Genomic DNA, 16,768 nt, shown 5'->3' with positions numbered 1-16,768 from the left:
ATTTTATGTTTTTAAATATCCTCACTTGACAAAAGAAAACGCTGCCTATTCCGTGTAGGTTAGTCATTTTAAAAAACGTTCATAAGCCCAGGGCTATTGCAGTAGACGAACTGGCCACAAGCACCCCCGAACAACACAGTTGTAAGGACAGCAGAAGAGGGAGGAAGACAGAGAGGGCCAGTGGAAGGGAAGCCGGCTGGGTGGCTGGGTGTTTGGAGGGCCAGAAAAATGGGTGAGCGAACGGATGGGCACGCTCCGGGAACGTACACCCACGGGGCTGAGAAAGTCGAGAACTCACTTCCCTTTGCCACCCACCTTTCGGGGTCACTGAGAGGATACGCCAAAGAAGACGAGGTGTGGTGGGCGGGAGGTCGTCAGCTCCGCTGCGCGCAGAGCAGCGAGCCACACCCCCAAGCCCTAGCCCAGCACGCGCTTCCCGCTTCTCGAGCGCCCAGCCGCGCCCCCTGCCGGCAGCGCGCTTAGGTGAGCGCTCCCCGAGCCCGCCGTGCCGCTAGTGCGCGTGCGCGCAGGTGAGCGTCCCGCCCCGCCCCTGGGCTTGGCCACCTGCCCGGGAAACTTGTGGATTGTTGCCCTCGGGTCGCTCCGGGGTGGGGACGCGGAACTGGGCCATGGAAGATACGTCGGGGGCTCGCGAGCCCCGCACCCGACCGAGAGAGCGGGACCCAGACCGGCACTCCCGCCCGGACCGAGACCTCCACCCCGAGCGACAGCGGGACAGACACGGGAACCGGCGCAGGGAGAGAAACGGGGGCGAGCGCAGGGACGGGGACCGGGACAGGGGGAGGGACAGGGACCCCCGCCACGACAGACACAGGGTCGAAGACCTTCGTGCGGGTGAACAAAGAGTTTGGGAAAAGTCCCGCCAGAGCCGGACACGGGACGGACCCCGCAAGCCGACCTGGGACTCAGCCTCGCCTCCCTGGCCCGCGCCTTGGGAAACCACGGAGCCGTCGCTCCCGAGGAAGGAGCGCTTCGGGCACCGTGACCCGGCAAGGTGAGGTGGGGTTAAGGGGCGCCCTGAGACCTGGGCACCCAGGAAGCCTGGGTCTGCGGCCTGTCTGCGCTGCTCCCACGCCCCCGGCTTCGTGGCCTAAGAGGCCGGCTTAAAGAAAGACAGTGCCATTCCTCTCTTTTGCGCTCTTAGAGGTGACCTGGGAGGGAAAGAAAACCTTACGGTCCCCCCACTTCTTGATCCGAACCTGATTAACAAAGTAGAAACCACTCCTGTTAGCAGTGGCAGGGCCAGGGACCAGGTAAGGAGGAAGAGAGGACTTCAGGACAGGAAAGGGAAGGGGTGGGAAGGAGACTAAGTAGGTGGTGTTAACTTGAGGCTCCTCCCACACGACTGCCCCTTGGGGCTTCAGACCCTGAGACCTTTGTCCTGTGTTCCCAAACCAGCCCACCTCCAAGTCCCAGTGCCAAGGGCTAATTAAAAGCCGCCCAGTGAAGGGTTAATAGTTGAATCTGCAACTTCTTCTAGGGGTATATGCGTTTCAAAACAGACAGCTGGGAGAGGCTACCGGTTTAGCCAAAGAACTAAATCCACCTAAAACTCCCACCGAAGGGCAGAGATTTCCCTACCTTTGTCATTGAAGTCTTTCCGGGCAGCCTCTTCAAATCCCATGATTGTTTCAGATCCCACCCCGCTAAATGAACACAGTATGCCATCCTTGCCTGGTAGAACACAGAGAATTCCGTTATGGGCCTTGTGAGGTGAAAGCCTCTTGCTGTTCTGCAGGACTTAGTACGCTGAGAGAGGGTAAGGATGGAAGGGAGGAGAGGAGGCAGTCCTAGACCCCACACCTCCTTCTAGGGCGTTGGTCTTTTTTCCCTCAAACATTCCATCCAACTCCACAAATATTACTGAATGCCCAGATTAGATTATGTGCCAGGCCAACAAGGAGAAAAGTACTAGAGTGATGGCTGCTTTCTGGTTGACACCTGCCCTCTTCTCTAAGGAGGAGTCAGGTTCCTCTCTGCTATAGGATTTGGAGGCTTAAGCTTGGCCTCCCTCCCTGTTGTGTCCACACAGCGGGGAAAGCTGTTATCTTGAGCTTATGTTACATTATCTAAAACCAACTAGCCAAACTATGAAAAAGGGTGTGCCCAGATATAGTCACAGGCACTAGTTATTGTTCATCCCTGACCAAAGCCAAATTGCTTTGGTAGCTCTTCAGAGCTACATTTTGGATTTCCTTCTAAGTCAGTGTCCCAGTCCTCCACCCCAGCCCCAAACGAGTGAAGGGAATACTTTTGTGTTTTTGGCTCACAGGCAGTTGGTGGCTTGAAACCAAAGGACAATCTATTTCCACGTTTCCTCTACACAATAAGCTTTTATTTAATCAGCAGGATGTAGGAGCCAGAGCTCCATTACTTAATGGGTGAGATATCCTGTCAGTGTCCACTGTCTGGTAGGAGACAGACAAGTAAATGGGCTGGTTGCAGCGCAGTGTGAAATGTGCCACTTCAGGGGAAGCCAATTTGAAGAGAACAGATCCTCTGCCTAAGATCTGGAAGATTTCTTGGAGCACAATGCCCACAAAGCTGAGTTCTGGAAAAGGGGCAAGAATGGGAAGACTGGGAGAGGAAGATGAAAGGGGTTCCAAGCAGAGAAATAGCTTCCATAGTGACCTAGAGCATGGGAATGCTGTCATCTTTTTGGGGGGTGGGAGTGGGGGTTGGGGGTAGAGAAAGGAAGTTTATTATGGCTGGGTCTGTGAGTATGAGGTTGTGAGTGAAGAGAGAAGAGCAAGGGCTCTCCTGTGTTGTGCTAAAAGTTTGGACTTTATCCAAGGCCATGAAAGTTTAAGGATTTCAACCCCAAGAGATCCATGATGAGAACATTAGAAGGATCCCTGGAGCCGAGTAGGTGGAATGCAGACCCCACCATTGCTTCTCGGACAAAGCTCAGGATATGCTGGCTAAAGGGGGAAAGAAAAAAAGTGCCAGATCTAGCAGAGGAAGAGAGAGAGAGATGACTTCCAAAGTTGTCTGTACTACCCATAGGCCTAGAGAGTTATTGCAGACTAAGATCTTTCTAAAGTAACAAGAGAATGAAGAGAATGCCAGCCTGGGTATCAGAGTCTTGTGAATGCAAACTAATTTGTTTTGTTTTTTTTTTTAATGTTTATTTATTTTTGAGAGAGAGAGAGAAAGAGAGACAGAGTATGAGGGACAGAGAGAGGGAGATACAGAATCCAAAGCAGGCTCCAGGCTCCGAGCTGTCAGCACAGATCCCGATGCAGGGCTTGAACTCACAAGCCATCAGATCATAACCTGAGGTGAAGTCAGATACTTTAAAAAAAAAAAAATTTTTTTTAATTAACATTTATTTGCATTTTGAGAGTCAGAGACAGAAAGAGCACTAGTAGGGGAGGTGCAGAGAGAGGGAGACACAGAACTGGAAGCAGACTCTAGGCTCTGAGCTGTCAGCACAGAACCGGATGTGGGGCTCGAACCCAAAAACCGTGAGATCATGACCCGAGGTGAAGTCAGTCGCCCAACCGACTGAGCCACCCAGGCGCCCCTGAAGTCAGATCCTTAACCAACTGAGCCACCCAGGCTCCTTGAATGCAAACTAGTTTTAAAGAAAGCCGGGTCTGTGATGACTGAAAACCTAGGCTCACAAAGGTGGCTCCTGGCTACCTAGTTAGCCGCAGGTGGACAGACTAGCATCAAATCAGTGTTCAGAATTGTAGAGATATGTGATGTGGTAGCTTAACAATGTTGGGCCAAGTATTTGGATACCCTGTGGGTATCCAAACCAGGGAAATCTCTGGAATATGAAGTAGTACAGCAAATTTTGTTTCTGTTCTGCCCATCTCTTTAATGTGTGGGCCCAGCTCTAGATGTTCAGTGTTCTAATACTGAACAAGCTCTTGAATTTGAAGCCCCTAATGACCATGTATGTTTTTGGTTATAGTGAACTTACTTCAGGGAGATACCTGCCCTCGAACCCCAGGTCTGGACAAGAGGGAGTGGAATATTACCAGTCAGAGGCTGAAGGACTCCTGGAATGCCATAAATGCAAATACTTGTGCACTGGGAGAGGTGAGCCATTTTGACCATTTACTGTTTGCTGATGGTTCTCGAAGGGATCTGAGCTGGCGAAGCAAAAATTCAAGTAGATTTCCCTTTTGGGTCCCTAGCATTTTCATTTCCATAATTGCAATGAGGTTCTCATTCCCCCCACCCTGCCTTCCCCCCGCCTCCCCAAAAGAGTAGGAACGTCTGAAATGTACAGCTAGATTTCCGGTGCTTCTCTTCAGATGTGCCCTGGGGTCTGGCGAGGCAAGCAGCAATGCTGGCAGGTTTCAGGCCTCAGAGGTGGAAGAATGGCAGGCAGAACCAGCTATGAGCTGTCAGCTGTGGGAGGGCTGAGTTAGAGCCATCTGGAGGGGGCAGCCTGGTAGCATTTCATGTTGCAGTTAATATTTGTTGACTGAGATCCATAGTAAGAAATCTATTGTACATTAAGACCAAGTTCACACACAGATGTTGTGAAACCATACTTACCTTATTATATACCAAGTACATGGGTAATTTCTGTTGTACTGGTTCTTTTTTTTTTTTTTTAAGTTTACTTATTTTTGAGAGAGAGAAAGCATGAGTGAGGGTGGGGCAGAGAGAGAGAGAGAGGGAGACATAGAGTCCGAAGTAGGCTCCAGGCTCTGAGCTGTCAGCACCGAGCCCAATGCAGGGCTCAAACCCACAAACCACGGGATCATGACCTGAGCTAAAGTAGGACGCTTAACCGACTTTTCTAGCCACCCAGATGCCCCTGTTGTACTGTTTCATTGAGAACAAACAAAAAGAAAAAAAACACAGTTACTAGAACACACAGTTAGCAAAAACACTTAAATGATATCATGCATCAGCTCCAAATGTGGTTCCCAGAGTTCCCATCCAAACCTGAGTGTTTGGCCTTGCCAGCAATGAAGAAAATCTGGTTTGCCAGGGTGAGCCCAAATCACATGATTTGGTGAGAAGTTTTTCTAAGCTGCATATGACTAAGGGGGAAAACTTCTCAGCCTAAGGGTGAGAAATCAAGGAACTTGTCCCTGAAAATGTATTGTAGGATCATTCCAATGACGCACATGATTAGGAGATTCTATGGAAGTTTCGTGAAAAAGCTCTAGGCAATCCAGATACAAGAATCTGCACTCTAGTTCACATATACGGGCACAACCTCATTGCTTCTAATTCACTTAGTAACTCCGGAGGCTGAGAGAGGTAGCTAAGCTCAGGTGTTAAGTGGAAGAGCTGGAATGCAAACTTAGAGTAACTCCAAGACCTAAAGTGGTTTACTCACTTGACCTTTCTTTTTTTCTTGCTGATAAAAATAAGAGGAATAAGCCAGAGGCTGGTTAACAGGTTTCTCAGTAGAAGTATGTTTTCCTTTGTGATTATTTTACCAAGAGGAGAGGGCAGGACTTGAAGCTCCTGACCCAAATGCACCTTGATTTAGCTTTGTCTGCTCCTGGCTATTTGGCTTTGGGCCTAGAGGTCATTTCTGAGTCAAGATAGTGAAAGGATGGTTCACTAGTCCCAAGCTAACCATTGAAGGCTTATTAAGGATTCTGGATGTGCAGAAACCCACATCAGTACACAATACTTGGTGTTGTGTTGAAACAGCCATTAAATGTAGGAACTTGTCTCCAGCAGGAAATGCATGCCTGGATAAAGTCCACCTGAAGATTTTCAGCCCTGTCTTAGAATAGATCTTTTGTGACTTCCTCTTTGGTGAAATCATGTCCTCTTCCAGCAAACTGGTGGAGAGGGGAGGAAGCTGTGTCCCTCTCTGACTTCCTAGGGAGACCGAGGAGTTGGGGCTGTGAGCCATGCTTTGGAAGAGTTCAGTGGAACAGTCAGGACACTGACACAAAGAGCGGGGTCCCACATTTACTTATGAGCAAGTCCCCTCAGATACTAAAATCTTCAGGGGCTGAGACTAAAGATGAGACAAAAAGCAGGTACAAATGTCCCTGTTTGTATCTCAGGTCACCAGTGCATGTGCATGTATAGGTTGTACTCATTATTGTCTGGAGGGACGGGTGAGGAGTTGCAAGTTCCCTGGGTGCATTTCCTGCTCTCCTTCTTGGCTCCCTGATTTGTTTGGAGCAGTTTCGTTTTGCCTTTGCTCTTTCTCTCTCCCCTTCGACCGGTCGTGCTCAAATCATGACATTTGCATTCAGGTTAATTGCGCATGTCTCTCAGCCCTGCTTATTCTTTTCTGGTTCTATAAAATTTAAAATAAGACTAAGGAAGGGTGCCTGGGTGGCTCAGTTGGTTGAGTGTCTGACTCTTGATTTTGGTTCAGGTCATGATTTTTAGGTCGTGGGATCAAGCCCCTTCTCAGGCCCTGCACTAAGCATGGAGCCTGCTTAAGATTCTGTCTCTCTGGGGCACCTGGGTGGCTCGGTTGGTTAAACATCTGACTTCCTTTCCGCTCAGATCATGATCTCAGGGGTCATGTGTTCAGGCCCCACATCAGGCTCTGTGCTGATAGTTCAGAGCCTGCTTGGGATTCTCTCTTCCCTCTCTCTCTGCCCCTCCCCTGCTCATGCTCTCTCTCTCTCTTTCAAAATAAATAATTTTTAAAATATTTCATCATTTTTGAGAGAGTCAGAAAGAGAGTGTGAGCAGGGGAGGGTCAGAGAGAGAGGGAGACACAGAATCTGAAGCAGGCTCCAGGCTCTGAGCTGTCAGCACAGAGCCCGACGTAGGGCTTGAGCCCATGGACCACAATATCATGACCTGACCCAAAGTTGGACACCTAACCAACTGAGCTGCCCACGTGCCCCAAAATAAATTAAAAAAAAAAAAAATTCTCTCCCTCTGCCCCTCTTCCCAGCCTGTGCTTGTTCTCTTTCTCTTTCTCAAAATAAAAATAAAAATAAAAAACAAAACCTATAAAATAGGAATAAGGGGCTTGTAGGGTCTCTGCTCTCCCCACACTGTATTATATTAAGAAATATACATATTTGTTCCCATACAGCAAAGACATTGGGAAAACCCTAAATGTTCTTTACATTGGAATTATTTAAACTTGTGGTATTCTATACATCCTTTAAAAATATGAAGTATATTGATTTATATTTGCTGAGATGGAAAAAAGTGTTCACACTATATTCTTAACTGAAAAAAATAGGTTAAATAATAGTAGAGTAGGTCCCCATTTTTCACCTAAAAGCAAATAAACAATAGAAAAATTATGCGTATATGACAGAAAAGTCCAGAAGAAAAAGTAATGGTCACAGTGGTTATTTTTTTAATTGGTTGGGATTTAGATACCTTTACATTATATGTTTCTGTCTATATTTTTTTTAACAGTAAGTATGTATTACTTTTATAATTAAAGAAAATAATGGTATCTGCATTTGGGGGGAATTGAAGAGTGTTAAGATAATACTTGAGAGTGAATCATTCCAGTTACAGAACATGTAGATGTAACACAGTTTCATACAGCACACAGGCATCACCAGCTGGACCTAGGCACAAAATCTGGTTCTCTAAACCCCTGGGAGCTGCTGGGAGTCTACCCCGAGTCAGCTGACCTCTTGCAACCATTCAGGATATATAATTTCAGCTCAGAAGTGCCCAGCTTTATAGAATCCTGAGAAAAAGAAGCCACACACACACAACAGTATGATTCCATTTATATGAAATTCTAAAGGGATGCCTGAGTGACTCAATTGGTTGAGCTTCCAACTCTTGATTTTGGCTCAGGTCATGATCTCATGGTTTGTGGGACTGAGCCCCACGTTGCGCTCTGCACTGCCAGCGAACAGCCTGCTTGGGATTCTCTCTCTCCCTCTCTCTGTCCCTTCCCCGCTCATTCCCTCTCTTTATCTCAAATAAATAAACTTAAAAAAAATTCTAGAAAGCTCAACCTACTCATTCCTAATGGCAGAGAGCAGATCACTGGTTGTCTGAGGAGGAGGGTGAAGGACTGACCACAAACAGTCTCTCGGGAACTTTCTGGGAAAAAGATGAAAACATTCTGAATCTTGACTCAGATTGCATGGCATATGTGTTTGTCAAAACTCAACAAGCTGTACATTCACTGTGGGTCATTTTCTTCCATGTCAGTTATATCTCAATGAAGTGGGTCTTAACGAAAGCAGCCAACTTTGGCGGAAAAGCTGGAGCTCTTTCCTTGTTCAAGACAAAGAAACCAAGGGCCCTGAGAGAATCTAGCCCTGAGAAAAAAACCACAGCCCAAATTTGCTTTTTAGGGAAACTAAAGAAAACAAAGTTAAACTTTAGAACATACTTACTGAGTTGAAATCTAAGAACAATGAAACCCATTACATTTCTTTAATTCAGGAAGCCTTGTGGGTTTAATTGACTTAACCTTTCCTGTTTCTAATATATGTGAACCACAGTTGACATTTTGATGTATAACTTCTATACTATTTTCTGACTTCATTGTATTTTTTTAAGCTCTGCGTTATTTCCTTCAAACTTGGAGAGGTTTCCTCTTTCAAACTGAAGAAAGCCACAAAACGTATCTAAAGAGAAGATAACTATTTTTTAGTCTTCTTGGCATGGATGGGCTGGGGCTGAGAATGTTCTAGCCTTCTATCAAGGATGCCTTTCTTTCTGGTTGGTAACTGGTCTGATTTCTCCCACCCTCTTCCTGCACCCCACAAGGGGCAAGCTGTTTTGAGAGTTACTCTTTCTAGCCTAGAGTACTTCCAGCATCATTTCCGGAGCCCACAGTTGCACGCTAGCATCTAATGCTCATCAGGCGGCTTTGGCTGATCGGGGCCTCCCCATGGTGGTGGTAGGGGGTGTGTGTGCGTGGAATAAAGAGACTGCTGTGGTGCTGGCTACTGCAGGGAAGATGAGCAGCAAGGTGGAAGTCTCCAAGTCTGAAACAGCACCTGTGAAAATGGTAACACGCCCTTCTTTTGCAGCCTGCTGTCAGATGCTGGAGGTTCTCCTGAACTTGTTGATCCTGGCCTGCAGTTCTGTGTCTTACAGTTCCACAGGGGGCTACACAGGCATCACCAGCCTGGGGGGCATTTACTACTACCAGTTTGGAGGGGCTTACAGTGGTTTCGATGGTGCTGATGGGGAGAAAGCGCAGCAGCTGGATGTCCAGTTCTATCAGCTGAAGCTGCCCACCGTCACTGTGGCCATGGCCTGTGGTGGAGCCCTCATGGCCTTCTGCTGTCTCCTGGTTGTTCTGGGTGTCCTACGGGTCCCATGGCACTGCCCCCTGTGGCTGGTGATCGAAGGCTTGCTGGACGTACTCATTGCTGGGGCCTACATCCCAGCTCTGTACTTCTATTTCCACCACCTCTCCGCTGCCTACGCCTCTCCAGTGTGCAAAGAGAGGGAGGTGCTGTACCAAAGCAAAGGCTACAGCGGCTTCGGCTGCAGTTTCCACGGGGGAGACATAGGAGTTGGAATCTTTGCTACGCTAGCCATTGGGGTCTTTGCTCTAGGGGCTGTGCTGGCCATCAGGGGTTACCGAAAGGTCAGGAAGCTGAAAGAGAAGCCTGCAGAGATGTTGGAGTTTTAGGCTTTGTAAAAAACCGTCCTGCCCAATATAAGTGATGGTAGTTACTCTGAACGACTGGAATACTGGAATACTTCACTGTGGGACTTGCCAGCCCTTGAAGACTGATGGGCCGACTTTGGTATCCTGCATGAAGCTCTGGGTTACACAGAGCAGTGTTCTCTGATGTACCACACTCGGGTTCTAGAGTCCTTTCTTGGTGAGCGATGACCCACAATTATTGAAACAGAACAAAACTGGAGGTCAGGACCCACAAGGAAGAGGCATGTGCTGTAGGACAAGCTACTTTTGATTAACTAGAGAGAGGTGACCAAGTGAATCTGAAGAACCTTATCTTTAAAGTCCCTGAAAAGCCATCTACCAGGAGACAAGCATTTCAGCCTGAACTTTTTGAAACAAAACTGTTTTAAGCAGATGAGCCCAGGGGGCGCCTGGGTGGCGCAGTCAGTTAAGCGTCCGACTTCAGCCAGGTCATGATCTCGCAGTCCGTGAGTTCGAGCCCCGCGTCGGGCTCTGGGCTGATGGCTCAGAGGCTCAGAGCCTGGAGCCTGGAGCCTGTTTCTGATTCTGTGTCTCCCTCTCTCTCTGCCCCTCCCCCGTTCATGCTCTGTCTCTCTCTGTCCCAAAAATAAATAAACGTTGAAAAAAAAAAAAAATTTAAGCAGATGAGCCCTGAAGTTCTTCCACACTGAGATCTCCGATCCTACACGTCCTTAATGCTCTGGGTGCAGGGTGTAGGGATGGATGCTGGGGAGACACCGCCTGTAAAATTTAAGTTGGAGGTAGTCGTGGGCTGAACAAAGAGGAATATGATTAATTCAATGAGATGCAAAGAAGCTACTCCAACAAGCTGCTTAGAGTGGCCTTGAAAGCTCAATAAGTGTTTTGTACCTCTTGTAAATGTGCCATTGTATGAAGAATTCAACCCAACATCTGGGAGGCAGGAGCCATCCAGAATAAAAGAATGTAAAACCTTTCCCAACAGTAGAATGCCACTTTTGGCCAGACAATTTAATGGGTCCTATTACATGTTAAATTATGGCTTCTGGAACATTACAATATATTCTTGGTACAAATGAATATGTTCTTTGCATTACATGAGCCAAATAAAAATCCAAAGAAAAATTTTAACTTGGAGGTGATGTCTGCTTGAGATTCTCTCTCTCCCTCTCCCTCTGCCCTTCCCTGGCCCATGTGCACATGCTCTCTGTCTCAAAAACAAACAAACAAACAAACAAACAAACAAATTAAAAAGTGACTTCCATTTGGGTTTAGAAAGTGAAATATATGCTTGTATACGATTAGAAAATTTCTTGAAGAGGGGCACCTGGGTGGCTCATCCAGTTAAGTATCCAACTTTGGCTCAGGTCATGATCTCATGATTTGTGGGTTCAAGCCCAGCGCTGGGCTCTGTGCCGACAGTAGTGAAGCCTGCTTCGGATTCTCTGTCTCCTTCTCTCTGTCTGCCTCTTCCCCACTCGTGTGTGCTCTCTCTGAAAAATAAAATAAATAAACATTTTTTAAAAAAAGAAAATTTCTTCAAGAATGTACATAAGAAAGCTTTAGGAATATTTGCTTCTGGAGAGAAGGAGATTTTATTTTTCATTTTATGCCTGGCTTGACTGCACATGTTTCTGTTTTATTTTAGATAAATAAAAAAATTTGATTTGCTCTCCAGTTTTTTCACATTTACTATATATATATATATGTATATATATATATATATTTAATTTTTGTTTATTATTTTTAATTTACATCTAAGCATATAGTGCAACAATGATTTCAGGAGTAGATTCCTTAATGCCCCTTACCCTTTAGCCCATCCCCCCCCACAACCCCCCCCCCCCAGTAACCCTCTCTTTGTTCTCCATATTTAAGAGTCTCTTATGTTTTGTTCCTCTCCCTGTTTTTGTATTATTTTTGCTTCCCTTCCCTTATGTTCACCTGTTCTGCATCTTAAAGTCCTCATATGAGTGAAATCCTTTATTTGTATTTCTCTAATTTCACTTAGCATAATACCCTCTAGTCCCATCCATGTAGTTGCAAATGGCAAGATTTCCTTCTTTTTGATTGCTGAGTAATACTCCATTGTGTACATATACCACATCTTCATTATCCATCCATCCATCGATGGACATTTGGACTCTTTCCATACTTTGGCTGTTGTAGATAGTGCTGCTATAAACGTTGGGGTGCATGTATCCCTTCGAAACAGCACTTCTGTATCCCGTGGATAAATGCCTAGTAGTGCAATTGCTGGGTCATAGGGTAGTTCTATTTTTAGTTTTTTGAGGAACCTCCATACTGTTTTCCAGAGTGGCTGCACCAGCTTGCATTCCCACCAACAGTGCAAAAGAGATCCTCTTTCTCCACATCCACATCCAACATCTGTGGTTGCCTGAGTTGTTAATGTTAGCCATTCTGACAGGTGTGAGCTGGTATCTCATTGTGGTTTTGATTTGTATTTCCCTGATGATGAGTGATGTTAAGCATTTTTTCATGTGTCAGTTGGCCAGAAATAGATGTATAATTAAGCAGAATATTACATGTTCAGCCACAAAACCAGCCTCACCCAGAAAGACCCCATTTATAACAAAAATCTCATGTCTGTTTCAGTCTCCACTTCCTTCTATAGAGCCTTCTGCTCTTTCTGGAGACTTGACCCATCCCACCATAGAGATAAACTCCTAGCTCTGGCAGTCAGTATTTTTTTCCTCTTCTAATGGCTGTGAATCTTTCTGCACTAACAGCAAGGTTGGAAATAGGTGAGGCTGTTTGATATTAATAGCTAAGCCAGGCCAGGCCTGGCTGGTACTGTGATAATATTCAGTAGCTATATTCCTTCAACAGATCCCACATCACTGGACCCAGCAACAGACCATTATTCCTCTCAACTGTTGTAGCCCAGGGGGGTAGTTGACAAGATCTAGATTTATTTCATGTCATCCTAGCAGATACATGCTGTGTGCATCATGACTCCACTGTTTGGGCAGAATCTGTCCCAGAAGGGACAGCTTTCCCCATCTGGTAGAGGATGGTGTTCCTGCTTCCCTTCAGGGAGAGAGATGTTAACACACATACACAAGGAAAACCAAGGCAGAGAGAGGTGTTCTATGTAGAGGATAACTACTCCCCCTGAATTAGAATGATATTTGGGCCAATTCACTTGCTCTGCTAGAGGGAGCAAGTGGCCGGTAGTTTATGGTGCTTGGGTGGAGAGTGGGCAGTTCTGATCTGATGTTATCTTCAAATTTAAATAAGAGGAATGTAGCTCCTCAACCGTTAAAGCCTTTGGCTGCTGTGTCCCATGGACCTCCTAGGAATGTGTGTGGGCCTTGCAGGAGTTAGGATCAGCAAAGCCAGTATGTTAGAGAAACTGGTATTTAGCTGCCCAGGTTTTTGTTTGTTTTGAGAGACAGAGAGCAAGCCAGGGAGGGGCAGAGAGAGAGAGAGAGAGGGAGACAGAGCAGGCACTGCACTGTCAGTGCAGAGCCCGATGCAGGGCTTGATCTCAAGAACCCTGAGATCATGACCTGAGCCAAAATCAAGACTCGGATAATGGGGTGCCTGAGTGGCTCAATCGTTAAGAGTCTGACTCGGTTTCTGCTCAGACCATGATCTCACAGTTTGTGAGTTTGAGCCCCATGTCCGGCTCTGTGCTGACAGTGTGGAGCCTGCTTGGGATTCTCTCTCTCTCTCTCTCTCTCTCTCTCTCACTCTCAGAATAAATAATCTTTAAAGAGTCAGATGTTTAACTGACTGAGCCACCCAGGCATCTCTAGCTGCCCAGTTTTTATACACTGTGGTACTGTCTAATGTATTAGAGAGGTTTCCTGATTTCTGGGAAACCACACTTGTCCAATTTCTTAAATCTCTCACTAAGCCCCTTCCAATACCATCCACTTGTGTAACATTTTATGATTTTCCAAGTATTTTCATGTACTTGCTTTCATCAAGTCTCACCCCACCCTGTGGGATAAGACAGGCAGGCAGTTCTCTTCATTCGTCAGATGAAGTGTATGAGGCTTCGAGTCAGTGACTGGGGTAAGATCACCAGCAGTTAAGTGTGGGGATGTGAACCTGGTGTTCCCACTGGAGGGGTCATGTGCTTTCCTCTTAGTTCTCATCTCTGAACCCTGGAGAATGACAGGAGACGTTCTCCCACAAGTACACCTAAGCAGAGGCTATGGCCTCTGTCCATGATGAATGAAAGCTGACCTTGGACAAGAAGATATTCAGTCTCCATTCGCCTGTTGATTACTCCTGCCTTGCGGCATTTGTGAATTCCTTAAACTCAAAAGAAACCCCCAAGTGAACAGCCCATGTGTCCATCAGTTGAATAGACTGGGCCATCCACACAGTGTCTTTGGAAGCTACTTAACAAAGTATGTGCACACTGTTGGAGCTGATCTGAAAACATCTCCAGGAATAGTTAAATGAACAAAACAAGACTCAGAGCAATGTGTGCGGAATGCTTCCTGGTGAAAAAAGCAGGGCAGGGGTGATGAAATGCTGATTTGAGTGTGCTTTTATTTGCATAAAGAACACTGGAAAATTACATCAGGAAATAATGAAAGTGGTTGGGGGTAGAGAGCAGGGTGGACAGGGACATGAGTGATTTTTTTCCCTCAGTTTATACCTTTTCATGTCATTTTTAGTTTAAAAAAAAACTTGAAGATTTGAAATAATTATAGATTCGCAAAATGTTACAAAAGCAGTACAGAGAACTTGAATACCCTTAACCCAGTTTTCCACAATGGCCGCATCTTGCATAACCATAGTGTGATACTGTATCCGGGACATTGACAGTCTTGTGAGCGTATTTAGACTTCACCAGTTTTACAAGCACTCCCGTCTGTGTGGTTTTGTCATGTGTTACATTCATGTGGCCACCACTACCATCAACTACAGAACTGTTCCATCATCAGGCATCCCCAGGGCTTCCCCCCCTTATAGTCACAATGCCACCCCTCCCCACTCGTCCCCATCCCCTGACAACCATGGAACTGTGTGCCGTCTCCCTAATTTTGTCATTTTGAGACTGTTACATAAATGGAATCATACAGTGTGTGACCTTTGAGACTGGCTTTTTTCTCATCATAATTCCCTTGAGATCCACCCAAGTTGTTGCATGTGTCAACGGCTCCTTCTCTTTTAATTGCTGAGTGGTTTTCCACAGTATGGATGTACCTGATTAACCGCTCGCTACCAAGGGACATTTGGGTTTCTGACACTAGGCTATTACAAACAAAGCTACTGTGAGCTTTCGTGTACACAGTTTTGTGTGGACTTTGAAGTTTTTGTTTCTTGAGGATGAGTGCTCCCAGAGTACAGTCGTAGGGTCACATGGTAAGTATGTTTAGTTTTTTAAGTAACTGACAAATTTTTTTTCCCAGAGTGGCAATTTGTTTTTCGAACATATGAGTATTAAAAAAACAAAAACCACGGATGTTAATGTTAAATCCGACCGTGTCCTTCAAATCAGGGCCCCAGTGGTACTTCTCTGATCTGACCTACAGTTTTCTTGGGTGTGAGTGACGTCAGTGTTAAATCCCGAATCTCTCTCCTCCTAGGTGTGGTACAGATAGTGGAGGTGATACTGAATGGGATGGTTCTCATGTGTATCGTGGCCTCCTACTTTGTCCTTGCTGGATTCAGTGCCAGCTTCACCAGTGGCGGCGGCTTTGGGAACAACTATTACTCACCCTTTGAGGGCACCGAGCTGGAGCAGGTTCGGCAGCTGGACCAGCAGTACACAGTCCTCCGGGCACCCCTGATATATGGCGGTGTGGCTGTTTCTCTGGGGCTGGGTGTCCTTACTATGGGCGTTTTACTCCAAGGAGCCAAAAGTCTAACCAAACTGTGGGCGAAGTGGCTCCTGCTGGAGGCCGCCTTCAGCCTCCTGGCGGCAGTGAGCTACAGCGTAGGCATTGGCACTTACCTCCATGTAGCCTTGCGGATCAATGCCACAGACACTTGCGGAGCCAGAGCGCGGCTCTATGCCCGCAAGGGTCTCACCTGGATGAACTGCCAGCTGGCAGGCACTGATGGAGCAGCAGCCACCTTTGCTTGTCTTCTGGTGGTTACGTACGGTGCCAGCGTAGTGCTGGCCCTGCGGAGCTACCGGGAACAGAAGCACTACAAAGACAGCCAAGCACAGAACAGAAATTACAATGACGTGCCTGAATGCCTGTGGTCAGGAACGCTCTGAGACTTCTTCTGGAACCTAAATGGCAACCCACCTCCCTTGTTTCTCTCAAAAAGATGTGTCCCTTAAAGTGGCACATTACACAACTATGGTCTTCACATACTTGATTTTACAAATGTTCCCTCTGGTACCAGTGCAAAGCTAGATGATCATTTCATTTTTTTAATCAGTAAGTCTTTGTTGGCTGAGAGCTTGAAAAAGATGTCTCCACCTTTGCAACAAAGAGCAACATTGCAAGTCTGGGGATGCCTTTATGGTGTGGCTCTCTTACCAGATGGTAAGGTAATCATGATAATAGCTACATAGCCAGAAAAATTCTGAGAGATAAGAATTACACATCCGGGGTAGCAGGTCCAGTGTTACAGTAGAAATATCTTCCTGTCATAACTACTTAAGGTCACCAAAAGAGACGTGCCATTGCCCCCCGTATTTGGTCCCAGGGGAATGATTTTAAAGCAGTTGGATGATTGAGTTCTAAATGAGTAATTACATTCTGACTCTCTTAGAAGGAAGCCACTCTGTTGGTACAGCAGTGTGCCCTGACTGCCTGGGTCCAACGGAGCGTTCCTCCCTTACAGATGAGAGCCAGGATTCCTGATGCATGAAGGGAGACGCTTTGAGAATGAATGTTCCTCCTCAGGATTCCTGCATTAGGGCTGAGAAAAAAGGGTTTTTCTGCCAGCGTCCAAGTTACTTTTTTGTTGCAAGCCATTCAATTGGATTTCACTTTCCTAAAATATAATTTTCTTAAATATGAGGCTTCCAGATAGAAACAAAATTCATAAACTTCTTAAATGTGTTATTCAACTGATATCAAAAATAAAATGTAGTGAATTTTATCAGACTAGAAAGGCTTACTGGAGGCTTCTTCATTTCTCCATTCCCTGACAGTCCCCTCTAGAGGAGCCCTTCAGAGGTAGATTGTAATCACTCAGGACCCTGGATTGTTTTCAGAATGTAATAGATCATTAACACTGAATATTAAAAATAAAGTTTTTCACTTATTTTAA

General features: G+C 46.1%; 1 protein-coding gene and 1 long non-coding RNA gene across 4 annotated transcripts in view; one reads left to right on the top strand and one right to left on the bottom strand.

The window, feature by feature from the left end:
* Nucleotides 1–1,434, bottom strand: part of LOC123579411 — a 19,076-nt gene extending 17,642 nt beyond the window's left edge. The window contains exon 1 of one of the 2 annotated variants that reach the window (XR_006702750.1): nucleotides 1,221–1,434. This is a non-coding gene — a long non-coding RNA (uncharacterized LOC123579411). Of the gene's footprint in view, nucleotides 1–315; nucleotides 443–1,220 lie in introns of those variants that run through there. The other variant, XR_006702751.1, reaches the window with a different exon arrangement.
* MARVELD3 (MARVEL domain containing 3) lies at nucleotides 543–16,768 on the top strand. 2 transcript variants are annotated; one of them, XM_045443398.1, is made up of 3 exons: nucleotides 543–1,015; nucleotides 3,944–4,071; nucleotides 15,124–16,768. In XM_045443398.1, exons 1-3 carry the CDS (start codon nucleotides 630–632, stop codon nucleotides 15,759–15,761), a joined length of 1,152 nt encoding a protein of 383 aa, XP_045299354.1. In that variant the 5' UTR covers nucleotides 543–629; the 3' UTR covers nucleotides 15,762–16,768. The 2 variants fall into 2 exon arrangements, with proteins under 2 accessions (XP_045299354.1, XP_045299355.1); XM_045443399.1 differs by lacking the exon at nucleotides 15,124–16,768 and adding an exon at nucleotides 8,943–9,964.

This window comes from Leopardus geoffroyi, chromosome E2 (assembly GCF_018350155.1).
Source record: "Leopardus geoffroyi isolate Oge1 chromosome E2, O.geoffroyi_Oge1_pat1.0, whole genome shotgun sequence".
NCBI classification, from domain to species: Eukaryota; Metazoa; Chordata; class Mammalia; order Carnivora; family Felidae; genus Leopardus; species Leopardus geoffroyi.
Note: the sequence above shows the minus strand (reverse complement) of the source record. Positions and strands in the feature narration are given on the sequence as shown.